A 27634-nucleotide genomic window follows, 5' to 3' on the forward strand; every position below is an offset into this window, starting at 1 on the left:
CATAAGGGCGAACGGAAATTATCTCATAGCCTGCTTTGATTTTTGATGGGAGTTGAACTTTGTCAAATGTCAAGAAGACAGTGCGGGTTGGAATGATGTTCGAGTCAACCCTTTTTATAACCCGATGAACAGCCGTGATGCCCTGGTCAGACAGGTAGTGCTGAATTTCTTCGTCAGACAATCCATCGAGGGAGCGTGTATAAACGACTCCACGCGAGGAATTTAAGGTACGGTGCGGTTCCACCCAGACAGGGAAGGTGTGGAGCAGAGAAGTACGCAGCAATTTTTGAGCCTGGAGGGCACTGTGTGTTTCTAACAACAGGGTGCCATTCCGTAATCTGGAACAAGACTTTACAGGACCCGCAATTGCGTCGACACCTTTCTGAATAATGAAAGGGTTGACCGTGGAAAAGTCGTGACCTTCGTCAGACCAAGAATCAACAAGGAACTGTGGCAACGATGGAAGAACCGTCTGTGGCTGAGACTCAGTGAACTTACGTTTGTGAGCAGACATAGTGGAAGGTGAGGCGTTTGTGAGCAGACATAGTGGAAGGTGAGGAAACCATTGCGGAAGAATCCCCCATGATTACCGGCGTCTCCGATGGCGCGCTCCTCCCTTGTGGGGGCCCTCACCGAGGGCACACCCGCCTTAGGTGATTGTTCACACCTCAGGTCACACCGCCCGACAAACGGACGGAGGGACCAATCGGCACTTTCGGAAGGTATCAGCTCGGGTAATCACCCCTCCCTGGGCCTGGCCGTTACCAGGGGGTACGTACGTGTCCTACCTGTCTACCCGGGGCGGGGAATTACGCGTTACCCCGTCACCGGCTACGCATGGAAGTGCGTGGGTCGGCCTTCAGACACGCACAGGGAGGAAGAAAGAGAAAGGGAAAGGAAAGAAGAGGGGGTCTCAAACGCCGCAGTGGAGAAAAGGGTAAAGAGAAGAGATAAGGAAAAGAGAAGGACAAAGGAAGGAAGAAGACATACAAGCAAGGAAGGCGAAGAATGCGGTACATTTACAAGCGTCCGTCTCCGGACATAGGCACAAACCATACTCCCAGAGGGGGAGAAAGGGAAGGAAAGAGCCAGAGGTGAGGGGGGGGGGGCCCAAGACAGGGGATGGGGAAGGATGCGGAAAGGGAAGGTATGCAGCCCGGAAAGGAAGGAAGGCCACATTAGCTCGGGGCCCCGTGCTCGCTACGCACGTATCCACAAAAGAGTTGTGGATCCCCTGGGGGAATTTTTGGGAGTGTAGTGTAATTGAGTAGATAAAAGGTCCACTTACCAAGTGGTGGCAGGAAAAAACACATACCTTTATTGGTATGTTCTCCTGCCGCTACTTGGTGAGTACATTTTTTATCCATCCAGTTACACTATATGTTCAAAAGTTTTTAATGAGATTTTTGCTACAATGTTTGCCTCTTCCACATACATTTAATGGCATCGCATACACACAACTTTCCCTTCACCTGCCACGTGTGGCAACTGCAGTGCCATGCTATGTAGGAAAGAGACAGTGACGAGAATGCTTGAAGTGTGCAGGTCGGCAGGTAGCAGGTGACTGAGATGAACCGAGGGGTGGACTCTTCCTGCACTCAGAATGAAAATGCATTTCTGCACAGAGGCCAAGTTATTTTGTGCGAGCTCTATATGTGCTTTCAAGAGATAAAAAATAAATTTAATGAAAAAAGAACTTTCAAGGTCAAGTTATAACATGAAAAGACTACAAGAAAGTAATTCAAGATTATGTTACAGTAACAGTTTACTAAACTCAAACTAATTACTCAGTACTCCCTAACAAGTTTCGCAGTTAAAATTTCTTGCTTCCTACTTGCAATCTGTGCAAACAGTTTTAGTATTTAATTTGTTTCTCTCCAAGACGTTTCACAGTTCCACAAGTTTCTTCTTGTGGTGTGTGTGTGTGTGTGTGTGGGGGGGGGGGGGGGGGGGGGGCACGTGCGTGCACTTTGCAATGGGCTGGTAGCCAAACAGTACCAAATACTTACTAGTTCACAATTTAGTTATTACTTTTAGAGCCTTTTAAAAACAAAGATATAATACCAATTTAAGAAAAAGAATCAACTTAAACTGAAATACAGGCCAAATCTGGAAATATAAAGTGTCATCTTCTTTTCAAAGTTCTCTTCTACATGTAGGAGTATATATTATATTGTCAACAAAGAGCAACAAAGAACTAGCTCAGGGCACAAAAAGTTGAGATTCGCGATTATACCTAGTAAAAATTAAGCCAAGACCAACATCAGCATAAATTGTGTTATAAACAGAACTGGCACTATTTTTAATAATCCTGAACAGTTGAGAGAGGAAGGGGTACGGGTGTGGCGGGTGGGTCCGTAACAAGCACTGCACTAAACTACTGCAGTATGTCGCATGGCATATGTTCTCATATGTGATGCCAATTTTTCACATACTCGTATTCCCAGACTGTCTGCAATAGGTTACCCTTTGTATCCCCAATGCCTGGGCTTTAGTGTATAAGTTTTTTCAACATTAAATAAACTGATTTTCAGGGAGAAATTGAAAGTTTGTGTTTTTGTGCCACTGTGGCAATTTTTTCAAGATTGTTCTACTTTTTTATTTAATCTGCAATATCTTTTCGTATCTGAGAAAACAAGGAAGGCAATCACAGATTGTCGGAAGCACCAGTTGTATCTCTCACAATTCCAATAATATACTTATATGTTGGCATACGAGCCAATTCAGTTGTGGTTTATTGCACCTTCTGCCCATTTGCCTTAGCAAAAACTGAACTGTAACTCGCTCATTCTACATAATGTCACACAGAAGTTTCTCAGAAATCTATTAAGCACATAAAGTGATAAGATTTCAGGTGCATCAGGTCTTCATTTTTCCCTTCACTACGAGCTACTACATTTATCAGTTTTCAAAGAACTGGCAATTTACTCTTTGCAAGTAACTCTTGATGTGATTTTGTCAGTACAAGAAGTATTTTATTTGCAAACTTCTGAATTACTTCTACTGACTTCACGATAACTCAGACACAGGGCTAAAATACATTAGTCTCATTCATCCACAGAGCTGTGTCTGCCTTATGGCAACCCAGCACTCAGTTGCTGAACGCAATCTACAATATGACTTGAGGGACCCCCTCTCCCCCCCATCAGCAATTTGGATATTCCTATCCTGACGTATGGAGCTGGGAACTCACCCTCCAAAACATCCTCACATGTTCACACCCTCCCAGACTTAATCGCCATTAATATATCCCCACCCTCTTTCTTCACTGTACTTTTTATTACATATTCTTCTTTTTATGTCCTAGTTCTTAATTACCCTATTTGTTTCTGTTCTTGTTAACCTCTCATTACTTCTCACTCTATCCTTATCACCCGCAGCCCGAAGCTGGCACAGTGCTCACCAACCTTTCTTCTCTCCCCTACTCTTTCTGATGCCTCTCCCTTCCTCTTTGTCTACCTTTGTCCTCTCTAAAGTGGGTCCCTCTCATCCTGGAGTTTAAGTGACCTCCCTTCCTTTTAAACTTCTCTGACCTATTCATCTCTCTTCCTTGAGTAAAGAATATTAGTTAACTAGGAAGCATGTCAAAGTACTCAGATATGTCCAGTCCCACAAATTTCATCTCCTGAAGGTAAGGACTGGCCAGCAGGTTTGTCTGATAATTTATAAATGTCTCTTACTCTGTTATATTTAGTAAAAATCACTCACTGAATGCTAAAAGGCATTTAGCCATCAAGAGGCACATAAATGAGACTAAAAACTTTACTAGCTTTTGGACAAATCAAATGCTTCTGAACTCTCATTACCACAACTTCCTCTGTTATGCTACGTTACATTTTGAGATTGCATTACTAAGAAACAATTCTAACATATGACTTTTGTCATTTAAATATGTCACATAAATGGAAATGTTTCCACCTGGAACGTCAATTTGTGATGCTTGCGATATTGGTCACCGTCCGGTAGGTCCCACATGTACGCCGCCGATCACACTGCCACATTTCCTACGGCTGCCACTATGGTGTGAGGGCACTGCCACGAATGCTTACGCCACTGCCAATGATATGCATGCATCCCTCTCCAGAGCTCCAGCGGTGGGTCTACTTAAGTTCAAACATCAAACAATGGAAATCCGGGACAGAATGTAACAATACTGTGAAAAGGAAAGTTGCTATCACCATATAGCGGAGATGCTGAGTCGCAGATAGGCACAGCAAAAAAACTGTCACAAATATAGCTTTTGGCCAGGAATGCCTTCATCAAAATTAGATGAGAAACACACACATACACACTGATGCAAACGCAACTCACACACGAGACTGCAGTCTCAGGCACTTGAGGCCACACTGCGAGCAGCAGCATCAGTGCATGACAGGAGTAGTGACTGGGTGGGGGTAGGAGGAGGCTGGGGCAGTGAGGAGGAGGAATAGTAGGATACGGGTGGCGGCCAGTGACGTGCTGTTGGGGAGCATGCAGGGACGGGTTTTCACAGATGCCTTGGTATTCTCATCTCTCTAATCCCATTGCAATAACATGATCTGAAGTGAATTGAAAAGTGAACGAATTTCATCCACAGTAACAAAGATAATTAAGAATAAATTACCAAAGAACTCACATGTCTAGGTCTCCAATTCCCAATTTCGATGCAAAGCGTTTTGCAATTTCACAACCAAACCAGACAGGATCACCAGCACGAATTGAGTCTGCGCACAATTTCATGAGGAGTTCCACTGGTTGGTTATTGTAGATTATGCGGCGGCCTCCAACCATATTACCCAAGAAATCAACAGTATATGCTTTACCGTAAGGACTTGTAGATCGAGGATCTGTTACTAAGCACACCTATGAAAAACACAAGAGTAGAAACAGTTACTTACAACAATAAACAATGGAAAATACAGGAATACAATGGAAATATTATGAAATGGATAGTTGCTACTTACCATGATACAGTGGAGATTCTGAGCCACAGATAGGCACAACAAAAAGATTATCAAACAAGTACGCTTTTGGCCAAAAGGGCCCTCATCAGAAATAGACAACATCCACACACACTCACTCAAATGCAATTTACACACATGATCACATTCTCTGGCTGCCAAAGCCAGACGTCGATGAAGGCCTTTTTGGCTGCAAGCTTACTTCTTCGAACAGTCCATTTGTTGTGACTATCTGCGATTCAGTATTTCCACTGTATGGTGAGTAGCAACTATTCTTTTCACAATATCACAAAACTGATAGACTGCAAGGACACAATACAGCACAACTTCATTTGTTATTAATTTTATTCTTTGAAAGTTGTGCCTACAAAAAACACATCACTTTATGGATGACAGGTGAAGAGTCGATGTATGATTCAAATAATTAATAACATTAATATAATAAGGGAAACATTCCACGTGGGAAAAATTTATCAAAAAACAAAGATGATGTGACTTACCAAACGAAAGCGCTGGCAGGTCGAAAGACACACAAACAAACACAAACATGCACACAAAATCATGCTTTCGCAACAAACTGTTGCCTCATCAGGAAAGAGGGAAGGAGAGGGAAAGACGAAAGGATGTAGGTTTTAAGGGAGAGGGTAAGGAGTCATTCCAATCCCGGGAGCGGAAAGACTTCCCTTATGGGAGGAAAAAGGACGAGTATACACTCGCACACACACACATATCCATCCACACATATACACACACAAGCAGACATATTTAAAGACAAAGAGTTTGGGCAGAAATATGTCTGCTTGTGTCTGTATATGTGTGGATGGATATGTGTGTGTGTGCGCGAGTGTATACCCGTCCTTTTTTCCCCCTAAGACAAGTCTTTCCGCTCCCGGGATTGGAATGACTCCTTACCCTCTCCCTTAAAACCCACATCCTTTCGTCTTTCCCTCTCCTTCCCTCTTTCCTGACGAGGCAACAGTTTGTTGCGAAAGCTTGAATTTTGTGTGTATGTTTGTGTTTGTTTGTGTGTCTTTCGACCTGCCAGCGCTTTCGTTTGGTAAGTCACGTCATCTTTGTTTTTTGATCTCGACAAAACATGTCCTGTGTAAATTCTACACTGAGTAGTTTGCCAAATGGTTGCTTGAATATTCATCCAGATGGGCACACATGCCTGCACAAGACGTGCTACGTGCTACTCTGAGATTCCCGCAGGACGTCTGACATATTTGTGGATTCGCACTGAAGAAGGTGGATCCATTCCCAGCTAGGCCACTCAAATTATGTGAATGTGTAGTGTCTGTTCTTTCGGATGGAGGGGTGGGGACAAGATGACGGTAAAATTACACTGCTCTCCTGAAAAACCTAAGTAGAGTCCGTGTCGACGAAAGAGTTTGTGTGTACTGTAACTGCTAGTGATACTGTAACTGCCAGCAGGGATACCTGAGCCAAACAGGCTTTAAACAAGTAGCCAAACAATCCTAAACTTATTACCTTCAGAAGGACAGAAGTCTTGTACTGCAGTAAAGGCAACTGTCCCAGTAAAGGCAAAACACAAGCATATCAGGGGGCTCAGAATTAGGTGCTACAACATCTAAAGCCTTAGCTATGGGTTGGCCACTCTGTTACTCAGATAATACACAAAGTACAATCGGATGGAAAAATATGACAATGACCCATGCATGGAAAGGACAAGAGAACTGAAATTGCAGAGAGATTAAATACTGCTGAAGAGAATGCTGAGAGACTCCAATTTAAAGAAATGGAACATTAAAAAAATATGGAAAGAAAGTCATTGGAGAAACAAAGGAACTAAAGAACTTGATGGGTACATAACTTTTAGTGGTGGTGTATAGAAAATGTGGGCTAATTAATAAAGACAGTAATTTTAGTATGTTTTAAAGATGCAACCAGAGATGATTAAATTAGTTGCTGTATGATACCCGATAAACATACTAAATAATTAGTATGTGGGCACGGCAATCAACAAGCTGTCTTTCCGCATGAATGGTCACTGACAAACTGTGGCCAAAAAAACAACTGGACCACCCTGTTGCTAAGTACGCTGCCCAACATGATGTTCTTAATGCCAATGACTGCTTCACAATCTGCACCATCCGGATCCTTCCCACCAACACCAGCTTTTCTGAATTGTGCAGGTGGGAATTCTCTCTGCAATACATCTTACATTCCCGTAACCCTCCAGGCCTCAACTTCGTCAGTCCTTGTCCTGACCTACCTACCTTCTTCCCTGTTCCCATTCCAGCACTACACAGCCTCCCATTTCACTGATTCACCCAGTCTTTTTATCCTCTCCTATTTCGCTACCTCCCCCCCCCCCCCCCCCCCCCCCCCCCCCCCCAGCCCTCCTCACTGTATCTAGCTGCCTTACCCTCTCTCCACCTTGTCTTCTCCTCCCTGCCCCAGCCTCTTCCTCACCCTGACCTGGTTGTCTCTCCCATCATGCACTGCTGTTCTGGCTTCAGCTACCTGACTGTGGCCACGTGTGTTAAGAGTTGTGTGTGTGTGTGTGTGTGTGTGTGTGTGTGTGTGTGTGTGTGTGTGTGAGAGAGAGAGAGAGAGAGAGAGAGAGAGAGAGAGAGAGTCATTTTGTTGTGCCTATCTGACTCAGCATCTCCACTATATGGTGAGTAGCAACTATCATTTTCATAATATTGTTACTAAATAATTACTATGGATTCAACAGATACAGATACCTGTAGAATTACAGCAGCATAAGATAAGGTTTTGTAAGGTTCCTCATCTGTGAGTAGACTACACTTCCTAAGGAAATTTTGATGTACAAAGAAGTTCAACATTATATCACATGTGCTTTTTTAAATATACTTATTAAATTCATTAAAAGAAGCTGGAAGCAACATATACGTCATTGCTGCTGTTGCTGGTGTTGGTTGTGGTACTGTTGTTTTTCTGGTGTTATGCCCAAAGAAGGGTTTGATGCAACTCTTTCACACTAGTCTATCCTATGCGAGCTGCTTCTCCTCTGAATACTGCAAACTACATCCATCTGAACCTGCTTACTGTATTCATGCCTTGTCTACAATTCCTCCTTCAGCCAAAAATACACTTCCCTCCACTATCAAACTGACAATACCTTGATGCCTGAGGCACTATTCCATTGACTGATCCCCGCATTCAGTCAAGTTGTGCCACAGATTTCTTTTTTCCTCAGTCCGATTCAGTACCTCTTCATTAGTTACTCCGTCTATCCATCTAAGCTGTAGTACTCTTCTGCAGCATTGCATCTATAAAGCTTCTATTCTCTTCCTCTCAGAACTGCTCACTGTCCATATTTACTTCCACACAAGGCACACTCCAGACATATACCTTCAGAAAAGGATTCCTGGTGCATACATTTATATGAGATGTTAAAAAAATCCCTATTTTTCAGAAATGCTTTTCTTACTACATCCATGCTACATGTTTTATTCTCTCTGCTTTGTCCAAGGTCAGTTACTTCACTGCTCTAATAACGAATGTCATCTGCTACTTTAGTGTGTCAGTTCTTAATCTCATTCCCTTAATATAACTTGATTTAATTACACTACATTCAATTACCTCCATTTTGCTTTTGTCAAACTCTTATAAGCTCTTTTTACAACATTACCCATTCTGTCCAACTGCTCTTCCAAGTCCTTTGTTTGTGTGACAGAATTACAATGTTGTTGGCAAATTTCAAAGTCTTTATTTCTTCTTCCTGTACTTTAATTTCCTTCCCAAACTTCTCCTTGGTTACCTTTAATGTTTGCTGTACGTACAAGTTGAACAACATCAAGGATAGGCTACAGCCCTATCTCACTCCATTCTCAATTACTGCTTCCCTATCATGACCTGGTTTTTGTACAAGCTGTATAGAATCTTTTGCTTCTTCTGTCTTATAAAAGCTACCTTCAGAATTTCAAAGAGTGTATTCTAGTCTTCACCATCAAAAGCTTTCTCTAAGTTTACAAATGCTGTAAACACAAGTTTGCTTATCTTCTACGACACGGTGTAGGATCAATGTTGCCTCTGACATTCCAATATTTTTCCAAAACACAAACTGATCTTGCTCGAGATCAGCTTCTACCAGTTTTTCCATTCTTTTGTAAATAAAGGATGTTAATATTTTGCAATCATGACGTATTAAACTGAATCTGAGAGTGCTTCATCTGTATCATATACAGGGTGAGGCAGCTAAGTCATAACACCCCTTGTATCTCCCCAACCGTAACAGATACAAAGATGCTGTTTGGACAGTGAATTGCAGGGACAGGGGCTACTTGAATACATCACATTTCATGTTCGTGCTGTTTTTTATTACAGAGATATGAGGCCATCGTTGGTTTTTTAAAATGGAATCCTATGTTGAATTTTAGCATAACATGATGGGCTTAAAAAGACGGTATCAAATATGTGTATATCATAATATTTAGGCAAATAGTTTTTGAGACACAGATATGTTTTCATATTGTATTCATGCTTTGAAGCGGCGTTGTCCAATGCGACCTTTCCTGTTGACCACTGAGGAACCTAACAGGGAAGGCCTTGTTTTCCTGCTTCTTGATAACACCACAAGGTGACGAACGAGGTAACTGGAGAGAAGCATATAAATGTGCTGCTGGGGTAATGAGACATCAAATTTCCGTCACAGTTTCTTGGGGCAGACATGTACACCAACAAAGAAACGTTAGACATGCTTCTAGTGTATGGTGAAAGCAGAAGAAATGCTGCTAGAGCAATAAAGCGATATGGAGAGCTGTATCCCGATCGTGAGCGTCCTACGCGCCAGCTTCTTGCATGTATTTGCACGAAACTACCTGAATCAGGACCATGGAATGCCATACAGAGGACAAGGCAGAAAACTGCAACTGGTGAGGTACGTGAAGAGGGCATTCTAGCGTTGGCGCATAACGACCCTACTGTTTCGTCGCAACCTATCGGCCTCGGAATGCGGTTTAAGTCAGAGAAGTATTCTACGCATATTGCACCGGCATAGATTTCACCCATTTCACCACTCATTACATCAAGCACCCTCCAGTGTGGATTTCGAACGGCAGCAGGAATTTCGTCGGTTTGCTCTGCAGTGCCTACAAGATGATCCAATGTTTTTTCAACGGCTGCTTTTTACTGATGAAGCGACTTTCACCAACCACGGTAATGTGAATTTTCATAATATGCATTACTGGTCAATAGAGTACCCTCATTGGCTTTGACAGGTACAAAATCAGCAACCGTGGAGTGGTAACATGTGGTGCGGCATTGTTGGAAATGTCATTGTGGGGCCGTACGTCATTCCGGGTATACTAAATGGCAATAACTATGCACAGTTCCTGTGAAACGTTCTGCCCATTTTGCTGGAAGAGGTACCACTAACTACGTGTCAGTGCATGTGGTACCAATATGACAGCTGTCCTGCTCACTCTTCTCGTGTGGCTACAGAGCTGTTAAATGAAAAGTTCCCAGATTGTTGGATAGGATGACTAGCTGAAGTGAAGCGACCAGCCCGGTCTCCTGACTTGACCCCTCTCGATTTTTTTCTGTGGGGAGCAATCAAACAAAGTGTATGCTCAAATACCAACTACGCCAGACGATATGAAGCAATGTTCCATCGAAGCGTGCGCAGATATCTCACGTGACACCCTCGCAGCCATTCACAAATCATTCGAACGGCGACTAGAAATGCGCATTGCAGCAGAGGGGAAGCATTTTGAGCATTAGCTTCAGTCAAGTTTTGTATAATGTACAGTACGTATTTCACATCTTTGTGTGTATTTGCTTCGTATTGTCATCAATAGTAAATATTTTCAAATAAAAAACAAATATGTACAAAATAATTGCGAACAATAGGGGCCTCCTCATTTACATTTGTATTTCTGTTACTTAAAAATGTATTAACATCTTGTAGTATTTTAATACTCTATGTTATCTACTATTTTGGTATCACAGTTGTCAAATAACTGAATAATATTTGCGCAACATCATCAGGTAATTTTTGTGCAAAATATCGCAGTATGTATTACTATTGTCAGCTAAATGGGCATGTTTGTGTAAGGACGGACTCGCATTGTTTACCATGTACTCTACACAACAGGAAAGGTCATTTGACAACGCTGCTTTGAAGGACGAACACAATATGAGAACATATCTGTGTCTCAAAAACTATTCGCCTAAATATTATGATATACACATATTTAAAACCGTCTTTTTAAGCCCATCATGTTATGCTAAAATTTAAGGTAGGGTTCCATTTTAAAAACCAAAGATGGCCTCATATCTCTGTAATAAAAAATAGCACAAACATGAAATGTGATGTATTCAAGTAGCCCCTGTCCCTGCAATTCACTGTCCAAACGGTATCTTTGTATCTATTATAGTTGGGGAGAAACAAGGGGTGTTATGATTCACATCTCCCATTTTATCTTTATTTACTTCATCTTTCCTTTCTATAACTTTCAAGTGCATTTCCTTTGTATCACCCTTCTATATATTGAGCTTTCCCTTTTTGTTTTGTATATATGTCTTGCCATTTGAGCTCCTGATATTGATTCAGCCACTTACCTTATTGTTAAAGGTCTCTGTCCTATAGGTGGCATTTATCTTTTCCCCTTTACATACATTATTCTGCAGCCCTGTATTTGTCTTCTAGCCATTCCTGATTAGTCCTTTTGCACTTTGTCAATCTCATTTTTTTAGATGTATATTCCCTTTTGCCATCTGCTGTATTTTTATATTTTCTCCTTTTTCCAATTAAATTCAACGTCTCCTCTGTTATCCAAAGATTTCAACTTGCCTTGTCATTTTACTAATTTAATTCTCTGCTACTAACTTCACCATCCGTCCCCCGTCCCCTCTTCGCCCCAACAAAGCAGGAAGTGCGAAGATAGAGAACACATCAGAGAACAGTCCTGCCAATGTGGAGGAAAACAAATAATGACACACCTTTTGACCTGTCCATCCTTGCTGGCCCCCTGCACTTTCCAAGACCTGTGGTTGGCCAACAACACTGCAGTGAAGTGTGCCAAACACTGGAGAGAGATATAAGCCTTGCTATAGACAATAATGACGACTTATGATATGGGAATATCATGAATGTATAACTATTATTTAGTTGTATTTGTAACCTAGTATATATAGCCTATTAATTAATTACAGATGTAGCTCAGACATGATTACATAAATAAATATAAATCTATACTCTGCAAATCACCGTAAGGTGCACAGCAGGGGGGTACATCCCATTGTACCAATTATTAGAGTTTCTTCCTGTTCCAGTAATGTATGGATCGTGAGGAGAATGATTTTTTGAATGCGTCTGCACATGCAGTAATTATTCTAATCTTATCCTCACAATCCTTACATGAGCAATATGTAGGGGGCTGTAATATATCCCTAGACTAATCATTTAAAGCTGGTTCTTGAAACTTTGCTAACAGTCTTTCTCGGGATAGTTTACATCTGTCTTCAAGAGTCCGCCAGTTCAGTTTCTTCAGTATCTCTGTGACACTCTCCCATTGATTAAACAACTCTGTGACCATTTGTGCTGCCCTTCTCTGTATACATTCAATATCCTGTTAGTCCTATCTGGTATGGGTCCCACACAATTGAGCAATATTCCAGAACCAGACACAAGTGTAATTTGTATGCAATCTCTTTTGTAGACTGATAGCACTTCCCCCGTATTCTACCAATAAACCGAAATCTACCTCCTGATTTACCCACGATTGAACCTATGTGATAATTCTATTTCATATCCCTTCTTATGTGGTTCCAATGCTATGCAGCGTTTTAGCTGCCACTGAAAGATGCTAGATGTAAAATATGAAATGCACATGTAACTATATTATGCTTCAGTGCATGCTTGTTACTTGTGAATCTGTCACTAACTCAATAAAAAACTTGAATAAACATTTACATAACACATCTAAAGATTACAACATACCTTATCATCTACATTGAAGTGTGGTTTAACATGCTTGATGTAGAAATCAAGGGGTGTTATTGGGCCAATAGAACTATAATTCTTTGACTTGTCATAATATTCCCATGTGAATGTTTCAGATGGGATGCCCAGGCAAATACCAACAATACGGTACACCTCCTCCATCTGGTTCTCTATACACTCATTGATTGCAGTATCATTAGCACCCTTACTAATCAAATCACGCAGCACCTTTGTGTACTCTCTCAACTGAAAATAAACAAAAGAAAGTCTTTCCTGAGAATTACCTCCAATGCAAATACATACACAACTTCAAATGGCAAGGTTATTTGATGAAAATACACTTTTTCAGATATTTAAGGTTTAGAACATAAATTTAATGGATCAAACACACGACTGTCAGTCTTACTAATACGTGGAAACATTTTAATATTAACCTATAGTGAAATTTCACTGTTAATGAGTATTATTACATAAATCTACATTAAAGAAATAATAACTTTTCAGTTTTTCAAAATATAATGTAACTGGATAGATAAGAAAATCTACTTATCAAATGGCAGCAGGGAACACACACATATAAAGGTCAACGAAATTTGCAAGCTTTCAGAGCCAGTGGCACCTTCTGCTGACAGAAAGGTTGAAGGGTGAGGACGAGCCATGAAGATAAAGGGCTGGTGAGATTTCGGAAATGGGGAGAGATTGGAAAAGTCAGCCAAACACCAGGTCAGAGGAGACTAACCAGATGGGATGAGAAAGAGAAACTGAATCAGTTTTTCCTTCTCATCCACCCGATTAGTCTCCCCTGACCAGGAGTTCTGCACAAATTTCCACACTCCTCCCATTTCCTAAACCTCACCAGTCCTTTTTCTTCCTCCCTTTTCCTTCCCCTTCAAGCGTTCTGCCAGGAGGAGGAGCCACTGGCTCCAAAAGCTTGCAGATTTCCTTAACCTTTATATGTATGTGTTCTCTTGCCACCAATTGGTGAGTAGATTTTTTTTTTACAGAAAAAGACCTTTGTTTAGCTTCCAAAACAAGATACTCCTTCAGAAAGTTAAGTTAACTGAAAATCTACAAATTAACAACAGACATGAATTTTTCATGTAACACACAGAATTTAAATTATTTTCACAAAAAGGAAATATATAATTTATTTTAAATCATGACCAGTATTTTCACGATTGGCAAATGCTACAATCCGACAGCCAAAAATTCTGAAGAAAGAATACTGAATTCCGTTTCTACGTAGTGCTGTGCAAAATATTTCTATGCAGTCCTGTGACAAACTTCTGTAGGTTATTAGACATTTAGAATTGTGCATGTCATATATAAGGGGCGTTCAAAAAGAAATGAGCCAGATGCATAATTACAGATACCAGTACCTGTATGTTAGAAGTATTGACCCTGGCTGTTGAGACACTTGTCCCACTGTGACAAGGCAGTGAACGACTTTCTCATAAAATTCCTGGGGATGCAATGTTAACCAGTACCGCACCTACTGTTGGACATCGCCGTCTGAAGTGTATCGTTTGCCCATATACTGACGTTCTTCTTTGACCAAGATGGCCTCCTTCTGATTCACTTCCTGCAGCATGGGACTACAGTGAATGCCCAGCGTTACTCGCAAACCTTGACCACCCTTCGCCGAGCGATCAAATCAAAACGACCAGACAATCTAACCCGTGGGGTCATTCTGATCCACGACAATGCAAAGCCTCATACAGCCAACACAGTCGCGGCACTCCTGCAGAAATTCAAATAGCACGTTCTCGGCCACCCTCCAAACAGTCCGGACGTCTCTCCCTGTGATTATGCCATTTTTGGTCCCCTTAAAAAGGCTCTGAGGGGGCAAACAATTTGTCTCGGATGACGACATCTAGCTGTACGTGTGGATTGGTTAACATCGCAGCCCCGGGAATTTTATGAAACAGCCATTCACCGCCTTGTGTCGCAGTGGGACAAGTGTCTCAACAGCCAGAGTCAATACTTCTAACATACAGGTACTGGTTTCTGCATTTATGCCTCTGGCTCATTTCTTTTTGAACACCCCTTGTATATACTGTCATGTAAAAGAAAGAAATTTTTTAAACAATGGAAACTTCAGGTTGGAATATCTACTCGCCGTAAAGACAACCTGTGAAGTTGCAAACAGCCACAATAAAAAGACTGTTACAAATAACAGATTTTTGGCCAAATCCTCCTTCAGCAAAGAAAACAAACACACATTCACACAAGCAAGCACACCTCATACACACATGACCGCTAAAACTGGCAGCTCCAATCAATTCCGGTCTGAGCTGCCAGCGATAGCAATCATGTATGCACGAGCTGTGTTTGCTTGCACGCACGTGTGTGTGTTTTCTTTGCTGAAGAAGGCTTTGGCCAAAAGCTATAATCTGTAACAGTCTTTTCGTTGTGCCTGTCTGCGACTCAACGGCTTGTCTTTATGGTGAGTAGCAGTCTATCCTTTTCCTAATATTGAAGAAATTTTTTAAGTTATCAGTTTTATGTCTACACATTTTTTGTGTCTATTAATAATAAATCTACTACAAAATATCTTATTTTTTCTCATTTACAGCTTATAAAATATAGTCCTTGTATTTGTAAAATAATAATAATAATAAGTCCTTTCTGGTTCTGCCTTGCTCTGAACCCACTATCCAACATGCTAAATAATACAAATTATGGATACAATATTACTGGAACATACCCACACAAAATCACACATCTGCTATACATGGATGATCTAAAACTACTGGCAGCAACAAATCAACAACTCAACCAATTACTAAGGATAACAGAAGTATTCAGCAATGATATAAACATGGCTTTTGGAACAGACAAATGTAAGAAAAATAGCATAGTCAAGGGAAAACACACTAAACAAAAAGATTACATATTGGATAACCACAGCGACTGCATAGAAGCGATGGAAAAAACAGATGCCTATAAATATCTAGGATACAGACAAAAAAATAGGAATAGATAATACAAATATTAAAGAAGAACTAAAAGAAAAATATAGACAAAGACTAACAAAAATACTGAAAACAGAATTGACAGCAAGAAACAAAGACTAACAAAAATACTGAAAACAGAATTGACAGCAAGAAACAAGACAAAAGCTATAAATACTTATGCTATACCAATATTGACCTACTCATTTGGAGTAGTGAAATGGAGTAACACAGACCTAGAAGCACTCAATACACTTACACGATCACAATGCCACAAATATAGAATACATCACATACATTCAGCAACTGAAAGATTCACATTAAGCAGAAAGGAAGGAGGAAGGGGATTTATCGACATAAAAAAAACCTACATTATGGACAGGTAGACAATTTAAGAAAATTCTTTCTTGAACGAGCAGAAACTAGCAAAATACACAAAGCAATCACTCATATAAATACATCGGCTACACCACTGCAATTTCATAACCCCTTCTACAACCCTTTAGGTCACATAACATCAACAGATACGAAGAAAGTAAATTGGAAAAAGAAAACACTACATGGCAAGCACCCATATCATCTAACACAGCCACACATCGATCAAGACGCATCCAACACATGGCTAAGAAAAGGCAATATATACAGTGAGACGGAAGGATTCATGATTGCAATACAGGATCAAACAATAAACACCAGATATTACAGCAAGCATATTATTAAAGATCCCAATACCACAACAGATAAATGCAGACTTTGCAAACAACAAATAGAAACAGTAGATCACATCACAAGCGGATGTACAATACTAGCAAATACAGAATACCCCAGAAGACATGACAATGTAGCAAAAATAATACATCAACAGCTTGCCTTACAACATAAACTTATAAAACAACACATTCCCACATACAAGTATGCACCACAAAATGTACTGGAGAATGATGAATACAAATTATATTGGAACAGAACCATTATAACAGATAAAACACCACCACATAACAAACCTGACATCGTACTCACCAATAAAAAGAAGAAATCAACACAACTAATCGAAATATCCATACCCAATACAACAAATATACAGAAGAAAACAGGAGAAAAAATTGAAAAATACATCTAACTGGCTGAGGAAGTCAAGGACATGTGGCATCAGGATAAAGTTGACATTATACCAATTATACTATCAACTACAGGAGTCATACCACACAATATCCACCAGTACATGAATGCAATACAGCTACATCCAAACTTATATATACAACTACAGAAATCTGTAATTACTGATACATGTTCAATTACCCGAAAGTTCCTAAATGCAATATAACATATACCGTACAGTTAAAAGGAAGTCACGCTTGATCAAAGTCCGCGTCACTTTCCATTTTTGACCAGACATAACGTCTGAGAAAAGAAAGAAATAATAATAATGATTATGTCAGCTCTGTATTTGCCAGCCATCTTAGAGGCCATTTTCACTCCCTCTTAGCACATTTACAAAAGATGAGTTGGGGAGATCAGTTGCCCACTTGGCAACATATTGAATTTCACTCATTTTATTGTGGTGAAAGAAGTATAACACTCATTTTCAAGTTTCGGAGTTTGCCGCTGAGTTAATGTTGTCACTTTCCTTTGATAATATTCAATAACTACCACAGCTGGCTTCATCAGTGTTAAGTGCAAATTTTGTTGCTTGTTACAAACTTTACACTTAATGATATCAATGTAATGGAAGGAAACATTCCACGTGGGAAAAATTATATATAAAAACAAAGATGAGGTGACTTACCGAACAAAAGCGCTGGCAGGTCGATAGACACACAAACAAACACAAACATACACACAAAATTCAAGCTTTCGCAACAAACTGTTGCCTCATCAGGAAAGAGGGAAGGAGAGGGGAAGACGAAAGGAAGTGGGTTTTAAGGGAGAGGGTAAGGAGTCATTCCAATCCCGGGAGCGGAAAGACTTACCTTAGGGGGAAAAAAGGACAGGTATACACACACGCACATATCCATCCACACATACAGACACAAGCAGACATATTTAAATATGTCTGCTTGTGTCTGTATGTGTGGATGGATATGTGCGTGTGTGCGAGTGTATACCTGTCCTTTTTTCCCCCTAAGGTAAGTCTTTCCGCTCCCGGGATTGGAATGACTCCTTACCCTCTCCCTTAAAACCCACTTCCTTTCGTCTTCCCCTCTCCTTCCCTCTTTCCTGATGAGGCAACAGTTTGTTGCGAAAGCTTGAATTTTGTGTGTATGTTTGTGTTTGTTTGTGTGTCTATCGACCTGCCAGCGCTTTTGTTCGGTAAGTCACCTCATCTTTGTTTTTATATAAAACTTTACACTTAGATTGAGATGCTGCAGAAATTCATAAAGTTATCCAACCCAGGTAGCCAAACTACAAATGTTCTAGCCTCAAAATGCACCATGTATAAATTGATAACTATACTCCGATTAAAATTACTTTGTGACTGACATTTCAGCTAGTCGAGTGGTAGGGACCATCCAATAGTAGTTCTTTGTGTAGCGCCATGTGCTTGCTGTGTTGCCTGTTGTGAAGGTGCCTGCAGAGCATCATCACATGTGGCTGCCTGCATACTGGCAACACTGCCCCAAGCCACTGCAGAAGTCTGTCAATCACACAGTAATTTTAATTGGTGTATACTAGCGATAAAAGGTTCTCAGTTGTCACCCTATCAGTTAATTCATAATATTTACCATCAAAAATGAAAATGAAACAAAGACAATTTCCACAGAGAAAGGGAGCATTTTTACAACTCATTAGCCTGATAGCTATGTAGTGAAGAAATGCCTTAGCGTTAAGATCTTCCTTATAGCCTCCCATAGTATAGTCATCTAGTGGCAGCATTAATGGCCTCTGGCCGCACAGCTCAAAAAAAAGACGAGGACTATATTTTCTAAGCTGTAAATGAGGAAAAATAAGATATTTTGTAGTAGATTTATTAGTAACAGACACAAAAGACCTCTATAAACTCTGATGAAGCACAAATTTGGCAGAGATGCATATGTGTTGTTCACATTCCTCAATGTACTGACTAAGTAAGTTCTTCACAATGTGGAAGCACTGATGTTACTGTTGGTCTCAAAGGGATGCCATACAGTTGTGGTGAGGCAGACACTGATGATTATCTTCTTTAATGATGCCACATTCCTAGCCCAGTGAGTTAAAGAAATACAACATCTCATATTCAGTTTTATTTATTGAATCTCCCTGGACCTAGCAAGTCAGTAATTTTCTTTTTAGCCCTATTTGGTATGGGTCCCATGCACTTCTGGGAAGGGTGCGATGTGTATTTTGTAAGTAATCTCCTTTGTATTCTGAGTGCATTTTCCCACTATACTGATCTGCCATCAGCTTTACTTACATGATCATTCCATTTCACATCCATACAATGATTACAACCAGGTATTACATATGTTGACAGATTCCAATAGCAACTCGGTGATATTGCAGTCACAGGATACTAATTTTCTGGGTTAACAAAGTTTACAATTTTAAATTTCTGTATACTTAAAACAAGTTGCCAATATTTAAACTATTTTTAATCTCATCAAGATCTACTGAATATATATGCACTTTTTCTTACTTCATTATAGATAACTGCATAATTTGCAAAAAGTTTGAGGTTACTATTAACATTGTCTGCTAGATCATTCATGTACAATATGAACAGCAAGGGTCCAATACACTTCTCAGGGGCAAACCTGAAGTTACTTCTACTTCTGCCAAAAAAACTCCAGACACTTAAATACATTGCATGAAAGGTCAATCAGCATAGTCAGGCTAGAACTCAGAATGTAGTCTTGGTAATACATTTAGTAGTCAAACAAATGGAATAAAATACAATGTTATAAAATCTTCACTTTGTCAATTTATTACATAATCTGTCAATGACAGCAGAAACTACTAATGGATTCAGCATTCATTACCTTACTCTTCAGGATATTATTCATTCGTGAACTCGATTCACAGCTATAAGACTCAGGAAAGCACTTCTTTGGCATCAGTCCATGTTTGTTTACGAGACTGCAGAACATGTCCCACTGACCCCCGTCAGTTGCTGGGTCCTACAAACATAATATTCTGATTTGAAATGCAGAATTTTAGACATACCAGACTTTGAAAAATTTCATGATATTACAAACTATATGAAACCCTGCAATTTATTTGCTGGAGTAAGTACAAGAGTACAGCAGAAAAGTCAACAGAATTAGAAGTGGAAATGCTAGTGAAATATATTTTTGTAGCCAGTTACCATGATGTGTTGTTATAACTTTTTCAGCTGCTGTGTATTGTGTATATTTTTATTCAATGTTTTTCCTTTAAAGTGCTAGTTGGGGGGTGGGGGTGGGGCGTGGAGGAAAATTCAGAATTTATACCTGCATTTTGTCAACTTTGTAAAATCTCTCAAGTGTGCCTAGAACACAATAAATGATTATATGACAATCATGTTAATGGAAATGGAATACCAAGTCAAAAGAAAAATCTATTTGATCACGTCAACACAAAAATTTTAAATTGCCTGTAATAAAATCATAGGGAATTGCTTTTGCATTTAACAGAATAAGTTAGATACCAATGTTTCAATGACCTGCAGGTCATAAAAACACGAAGTCCATTTTGTAACATACCACACAACAGAAAACTCAAAAAATGATCGTGTGGCACTGATGGCTGGGAGGCCCCATCCGGGGACCACTGCAAACACGTTACCACTCTGCTAAGCAGGCGGACGATCCAAAACAAAGTTCAAGGGAAAAAAAGAGATGATACAGTGTATACAATCAACAGTGGGAGCAATACACTGTCTCTCATACAAAGACAATTTCCACAGAGAAAGGGAGCATTTTTACAACTCATTACCCTGATAGCTATGTAGTGAAGAAATGCCTTAGCGTTAAGATCTTCCTTATAGCCTCCCATAGTATAGTCAGCTAGTGGCAGCATTAATGGGCTCTGGCCGCACAGCTCAAAAGAAATGCTTCATTGTCAACTCGGGTGAAAGTAAACGAATATTGCCACAGGCTGCTACAATGCATTCCTGCACTTTGGTAAACTCGCACACTGGCTTGGCTGAAGCTGCCTTACATTTGAAGGACGAGTACAGTTTAAAAATAAGATCCCTTCCCTATTTGTGGAACACTTCACAACTTCTGGGTGTTTCAGCTATTATGAAAAAAAAAGCGCAGAATACACAGAGATCAATAAATTGTAGTTTTGTGCACATAAAACATGATAGAATGCTCAAATGTGACAGATGTTTGCACAGTAAAGAAACTGACTGAGCACTGACAGGCTACCCGCCCAGCTGTTTACAGCGCATCCCCGGCCCAGAGGCCATAAATGCGAATGCTGACTATAGTGTGGAACTGGTTAACCAATTTATCATAATGTTTCTGAATGTCAAACAGTGGCAATTTATAAAAATAATCAACTACCTTTCCAAAATAAGACACAAAGTATCTGAAATTAAACAGGAGCAGAAAAGGAGAGAAGTAAAGAGTGGGTGTGTTGGTGGAATAGAAGGCTCCAGTGCTGGAGTGGTAGCAGGGAAGGGACAGGTTGGTGAAGGACAGTGACTAAAGATTTGAGGCCAGGAGGATTACGGGAAAGTAGGATATATTGCGAGGGAGAGATGCCACCTACACAGTTCCGAAAAGCTGGCGTTGATGGAACAGGTGCAGATGGCACTGGCTGAAAAGTAGTCACTGAAATGAAGAACACTGTGTTGGGCAGCGTGCTCAGCAACTGGGTAGTCCAGCTGTCTCACGGCCACAGTTTGTCGATAGCCATTCAATGCGGACAGCTTGTTGGTTGTCACGTCTACATAGAACGCAGCACAGTGATTGCAGCTTAGCTTGTAGATCACACGACTGGTTTCACAGGTAGTCCTGCCATAGATTGTGTAGGTGATGCTTTTGACCGGATTGGAGTAGGTTGCAGTGGGAGGATGTATGAGACAGGTCTTCTGTCTCACGAATGCGAACCGTGAGGCAAAGGGGGTTAGGAGCATGGGTTGAGCAGGGATGGATGAGAATACTGTGGAGGTTTGGTGGGGTGGCAGATTACCACTATGTGAAGGGTGAGTGGGATAGTACATAGGACATCCCTCATTTCAGGGCACGACGAGAGGTAGTCAAAATCCTGGTGGAGATTGTGATTCAGTTGCTACAGTCCTGGGGGGTACTGAGTCACGAAGGGAATGCTCCTCTGTGGCCGGTCAGAGGGACTTTGGGATGTGGTGGGTGACTGGAGAGATAGGGCATGGGAGATCTGTTTCTGTACAAGGTTGTTTCGTATAGACATTGACCACAAAGAAACATGGAAATAGAAAAACAATACACAGATTTTGAAACAGTATATAAACATGCCTGGCTGCCGATTTCAAGAACAACTGCTTCATGCACTTGTATTCACAAATGTTTTGATCGCATTTAGTAGATGTATTACACTTAAACTGTTTCGACTCTCGTGAGTTGTCAACAGCAGTTAACCAGTTTTGACTCTAATGAGTTGCCATCAAAACTAAAACTCTGGAAAAGACCAACAATGTAAAATTACTATTAAATGCAGACAGTAGTAAAAATATTAAAAAGACGAGAGAAAGTTTTCAATATTTTTATAATTGTTTACATTTGATAGGAATTTTAATTAATATGCAATATCTGTGAGGAACTACAACTACTTTCTCAATAACTACAGTGACACCTTATGGGCATTACACCTGCTTCCGTTTGCCACTAAGCAGTAAATGAACACCACCACTTCCAGCTTTCCCTGCATCTATATCCCATTCTCGTCCATCACGTCAAATCACACCTGCCACTAAGGGATGATAATACGATATATGCTTCTTTAATGCATCCTAGAATTCAAATTAAAAGTTGTGTAACTGCAAATGTGGAAGCTTTTTTCCAATGGATAAAATGAATATTTCATGTTCAAATGCAAGTATCATGAACATAACACAAAAACGGAATAACATTTCTATGGGCGGAGCTTATATAGTACACATTTCTGCCACTAGGCATTTGTAGTGCAGCTCACTGCCAGTTCAGTGCCACCTGTGTTGCTGACCTGGCTTGTTCTGTTCACCTGGAGTGACTGTTTTTGCTAACACTGTTTTGTTCTTGTTTCATTCTTTATGACAGCAAGTTTAAGTGAACAACATGCAGCTGTGAAATTTTTCTACTCAGGTAAAAATGCTGCTGAAACTATTTTATTGTTGAAAACTGCTTACCAAGATGACACTACGGGAAAATCTCAAATGTAAAAGTGGTTTGCTTGATTTAAAAACGGCGACATGCTGAGTGATGACAAACCTTGTTCTGGGCATCCATCAACTGCTAAAATGCATGAAAATATTGAAAAATTTGAGAGCTTGTGCTCACAGATCTTTTATTTTGAAGGTTTAAGAAGATTGCACAACAGTGTTCATTTGTGGCAGAAAGGAGACTTGTTCTTTTTCCACCGTGCCAATGCTCCTGCACAGACAGCCATCGCTGTTAGACAGTTTTTGGCTAAAAATGACATGGTTCTGCTGCCCCAAGTACCTTACTCGCCTGACCTGGCTCCATGCAACTTTTTCTTATTTCCACTCATGAAAGGACACATATTCGACAACAATGAAGGAAGAGAGAGAGAGAGAGAGAGAGAGAGAGAGAGAGAGAGAGAGAGAGAGAGAGAGAGAGAAAAAAAAAGGGACGAGCTCCTGGCCATTGCTAAACATGATTACAAAAAACGTTTTGAACATTGGAAACAGCCAGAGGGACAAATGTGCTAGTTGTAATGGAAAGAATTTTGAAGGGGATAGGGTGTCTTGTAAACAATTTGAAAATATATAGCTTTTAAAAAATAATTGCGGATCAATCCATATGAAGTGGACCAGTGACCATTTTTTAATATTTTAATTTTTTTTATATGTGATTGCCCTGTATTTGATAAGTTAAAAATAGTTTTTTAAAATAATTTATCTTGTACCTTTACTGGCTGGCAGCCATTTTTATTTGTAGGCATGTGACGATTTTTCAGTCTGGAGACATTAGTAAAAATTTGAATATCTGTGCACTGGGTAAAGTTACAACATTGCAATTGACATGATTGTTTTTAGAAAAGTGTCCTCTACAACACTGTCTATTACACAAAATACCCTATTCAAAAATAACCAGTCAAAATGACCTCCAAAGTATGGTATCCAAATTTTCAAAAACCCACTTTTTAGGCCCAAAAATAACAAACAAGGAGTGATTTGTGATAGACTATTTTTTCCTATAATTAGATATCATACACTGCTAGCCTCATATAGAGCAAGAACACTTACAAATGTTTCCTGAATTTTTTATGAGTTTTTGAAATTTGAAAATTTTTATTTTTTATTATTTTGGGGTTAGTTATTTCAGGTGGGACTTAATATAAAAATATGATTTTTGCACAGTTTGTACACCTATATGATAGCAACATACTGTAAAAATTTCAACACTGATATGTGACTGTGAACAAAGATATGAATTTTTGAAAATGAGGAAACAATTCACATTACTCCAGAACGGATCTTATGGCTGTTGCCTATTTAAATGGTTTACTGTTTCATTGTAATAACATTTAATTTAATTAGTAAACACTATCACCCAATATTCATTTAGTTTATTTATTTTTAATAATGCGATATTAAACAACAGGAGCTTTCACTTTTGTTCTATGGTAACAAAAATGACCATTTACGTTTAGGTTTATTGTCAATAAAGAAGAACATTATTGCTGGCTATGGCACTGTAGAAGTACATTATTGCTGGGTGTTATGTGCTTTGTTCTGTGTGTAATTTGTAATTAGTTTTGAGAGATTAACTGGAATGTAATAACATGGGTGAACAGTGCTCTGTTGGACAGATAGCAAGTGAGGTGTGTCACAAAACAGTTTACGGTTCAGTTTCAAAAAACTTGAAAAATGTCAATGACTTTGATGAAGTTAGACAAACTGTTTAAAGTTCGAGTAAGTTCTTCTGTAACACCAGTGTGCGAGTATCATGAGAAGAAATATATTCTGAAGTACAACCATGTTTTTGGAAGAAAGTTCTGTGATTCACTTTAAGTTCATAAAAAGCCTATTATTAAAGGTTTGAGGGAAATAAAACTTGAACATTTGTCCTTGCCATGTGAGAGTGAAACAGATTCCCAAGTGAAATGTAATGTGATGTGATTCCTGGAAATTCACTGTGCCCAAATTGTTACTCAAAAATATTTGTTGTGAATCCAGAACCAGAATCATGTAAAGTTGTTAATGACATTTATATTCCTAATGAGGAAGCTATTAGCACATTGGATTTTGCTTGTTCTAAGTTATACGTATCTCCTGCTTCGAAAATGATAAAATTAAGTAGCAAAGAAAGAAAAGCAGCTATTGAAAATAAGGTACAACAAATTTCAGACAAATTAGAAAAGACTTGGAATCATGCTTTAATAATACAGATACCAACATTATTTCTAAAGAAGAAGAAAACTTACCACCAACATCATCTGACACTGACTATTTGAGCTTAATAGAGAAATTAAATATTAAATGTGACACCTAAAGAGAAAAAAAGTTAAAATTTTAAGTTTGCTCCCTGACTCATGGTCAAGAGAAAAAATAGTTCATGAATTCAACATTTCTCACCGTTTGGTTAAATTAACCTGAAAATTAGAGAAAGAGCAAGGCATTCTTCCAGTTTTAGGAAAGAGGAAAGGAGTAGGTATAAGTGAAGAAACAATTAAAAAGATCCAGCAGTTTTTTGAAGATGATGAAAACAGTAGAATGTGCCTAGGTTGCAAAGATAGCAAAGGAGTTGTTATAAATGGAGTTAAAGTAACAAGGCAGAAACAACTAGTGCTGTCAAATTTAAATGAACTTTATGTAGCTTTCAAAAATTCAAAAATTCTCACCCTGAATGCAAAATTGGAAGGTCAAAATTTTGTGGCCTCCACCCAAAATGATGTATTTTGACTGGATCCTCTAGAACACACTCCCTATGTGTTTGTTTATATCATCAAAATGTCAAACTGATTATTGCGGGTGCAAAACTCAGTGACCTTAACTACAAAGAGTTACTAGATTTAATGGTCTACGACACTAACAGTTTGCATTATGAGTTTCTGTAAAAAATGCCCTGGTAAGGAAACTGTTATTGAATTGTTTCACGAATATGATGAGGAAATGCCAGACAGCATTACCTTCAAACAATGGGTCACAACTGACAGGGCAGAAATGATAACAGTGGTTAAATCTCAGGAAGAGTACTTGGGACCTTTAGCTGATAACTTACAAAAACTCAAAAGTCACCACTATGTTTCTAAAATCCAATAAGTTTTTGAAGGACATAAAAGCACAACTTCATGAAACTGAATGCATAGAGATAGCTTATTTTGCAGAAAATTTTACATTTGTGATTCAGGGTGCAATACAATGGTACCACTGGGTCAATGACCAGGCAACAGTGCATCCATTTATTCTCTACTTGGAAAATGAGAAAGAAATTTGCAGTTCTTCAATTTGCATTCTAAGTGACTACTTGGAGCACAACACTTTGGTTGTACATGTGCTTCAAAAGTATGTAATAAATTACATAAAAGAAAATTTTCCCAAGGTTGAGAAGCTGATATACTTTCCACATGGAAGTGGTAGTCAGTATAAGAACAAAAAGAATTTTTCAAATATGTGCAACCACAAAGTAGACTTTGGGTTGGACGCTGAATGGCACTTTTTTGCATCTTGCCATGGCAAAAATGCATGTGATGGAGTAGGAGGTACAACAAAACTTGAAGTAAATAAAGGCAGCCTACAAAGACCAACCACAGACGAAATTCTCAGAGTACAGGACATGTATGTCTTTGGCATTACCTATTTTCTTATAAAGAAAGTAGAAGTGGTTCTGCATATGAAAACAACACTTCAAACCAGATTTGAAAACTGTACAGAAGGCATTTCCACAAATTCCTTGGCATTGCAAAAAACTTAGTTCGATGCTATGTAACATCGGAAACCGAAATTTACGAGGAACATTGGGTCAGTAAAATTACATCTCTGTCTTTAATGTTGAATGACGTAGTGGCATGTGTGTATGATGGACAGTGGTGGCTTGCAGAGGCTAAAAGAATAAGATTGAAAAACAACGATGTTTTTGTGCATTTTTACCACTCTGCTGGCCCAAGAACATCATTCAAGAAATCTACTAGTGACAAAGTTTGGGTACCAATAAAATATGTTTTAAGGAGACTTTCAGTGCTTGAACTTACCACAGCAATTGGGAGGTCTTATTCTATATCACAGAAGCAGTCTAAAGAAATAAGTGTTCATAACATTCAACACCAGCTTTAGGAACAGTTGCAACTCGAGGGATGTTAATTGAAAATATTTGTTTTAAGTATGTCAAAATAATATAATTGTTAATTTCAGTGATGTTTACACTTTTTGTATATAATTCAGTACCTTACTTTAACAATAATTGATTATATCCCGCCAATATCACACATTAATAGACAACAGCCATAAGGTCAGTTGTAATGTGAATTATCTCCTCATTTTCAAAAATTCATATCTTTGTTCACAATCAGATACCAACGTTGAAATTTTTACAGTATATTGCTATCATATAAGTGTACAAATTGTTCAAAAATCATATTTTTATATTCAGTCCCACCTGAGATACCTAACCGCAAACTTTACAAAAAAATGAAAATTTTCAAATTTCAAAAATTCATAAAAAATTAAAGAAACATTTGTAAGTGTTCTTGCTCTATAT

At 39.2% G+C, this 27634-nt stretch overlaps 1 protein-coding gene across 2 annotated transcripts in view; it reads right to left on the reverse strand.

The window, feature by feature from the left end:
- Positions 1–27634, reverse strand: part of LOC124711412 (bleomycin hydrolase) — a 106295-nt gene that overhangs the window by 28404 nt on the left and 50257 nt on the right. For both annotated transcript variants that reach the window (XM_047241472.1, XM_047241470.1), the window contains exons 5-7: positions 19790–19927; positions 12877–13125; positions 4616–4842 (exon numbers count right to left, since the gene is read on the reverse strand). In XM_047241472.1, coding sequence (XP_047097428.1) covers positions 4616–4842; positions 12877–13125; positions 19790–19927 — 614 coding nt within the window. The remainder of the gene's footprint in view (positions 1–4615; positions 4843–12876; positions 13126–19789; positions 19928–27634) is intronic.

The sequence above is a fragment of the Schistocerca piceifrons genome, chromosome 8 (assembly GCF_021461385.2).
Source record: "Schistocerca piceifrons isolate TAMUIC-IGC-003096 chromosome 8, iqSchPice1.1, whole genome shotgun sequence".
Classification (NCBI taxonomy): domain Eukaryota; kingdom Metazoa; phylum Arthropoda; class Insecta; order Orthoptera; family Acrididae; genus Schistocerca; species Schistocerca piceifrons.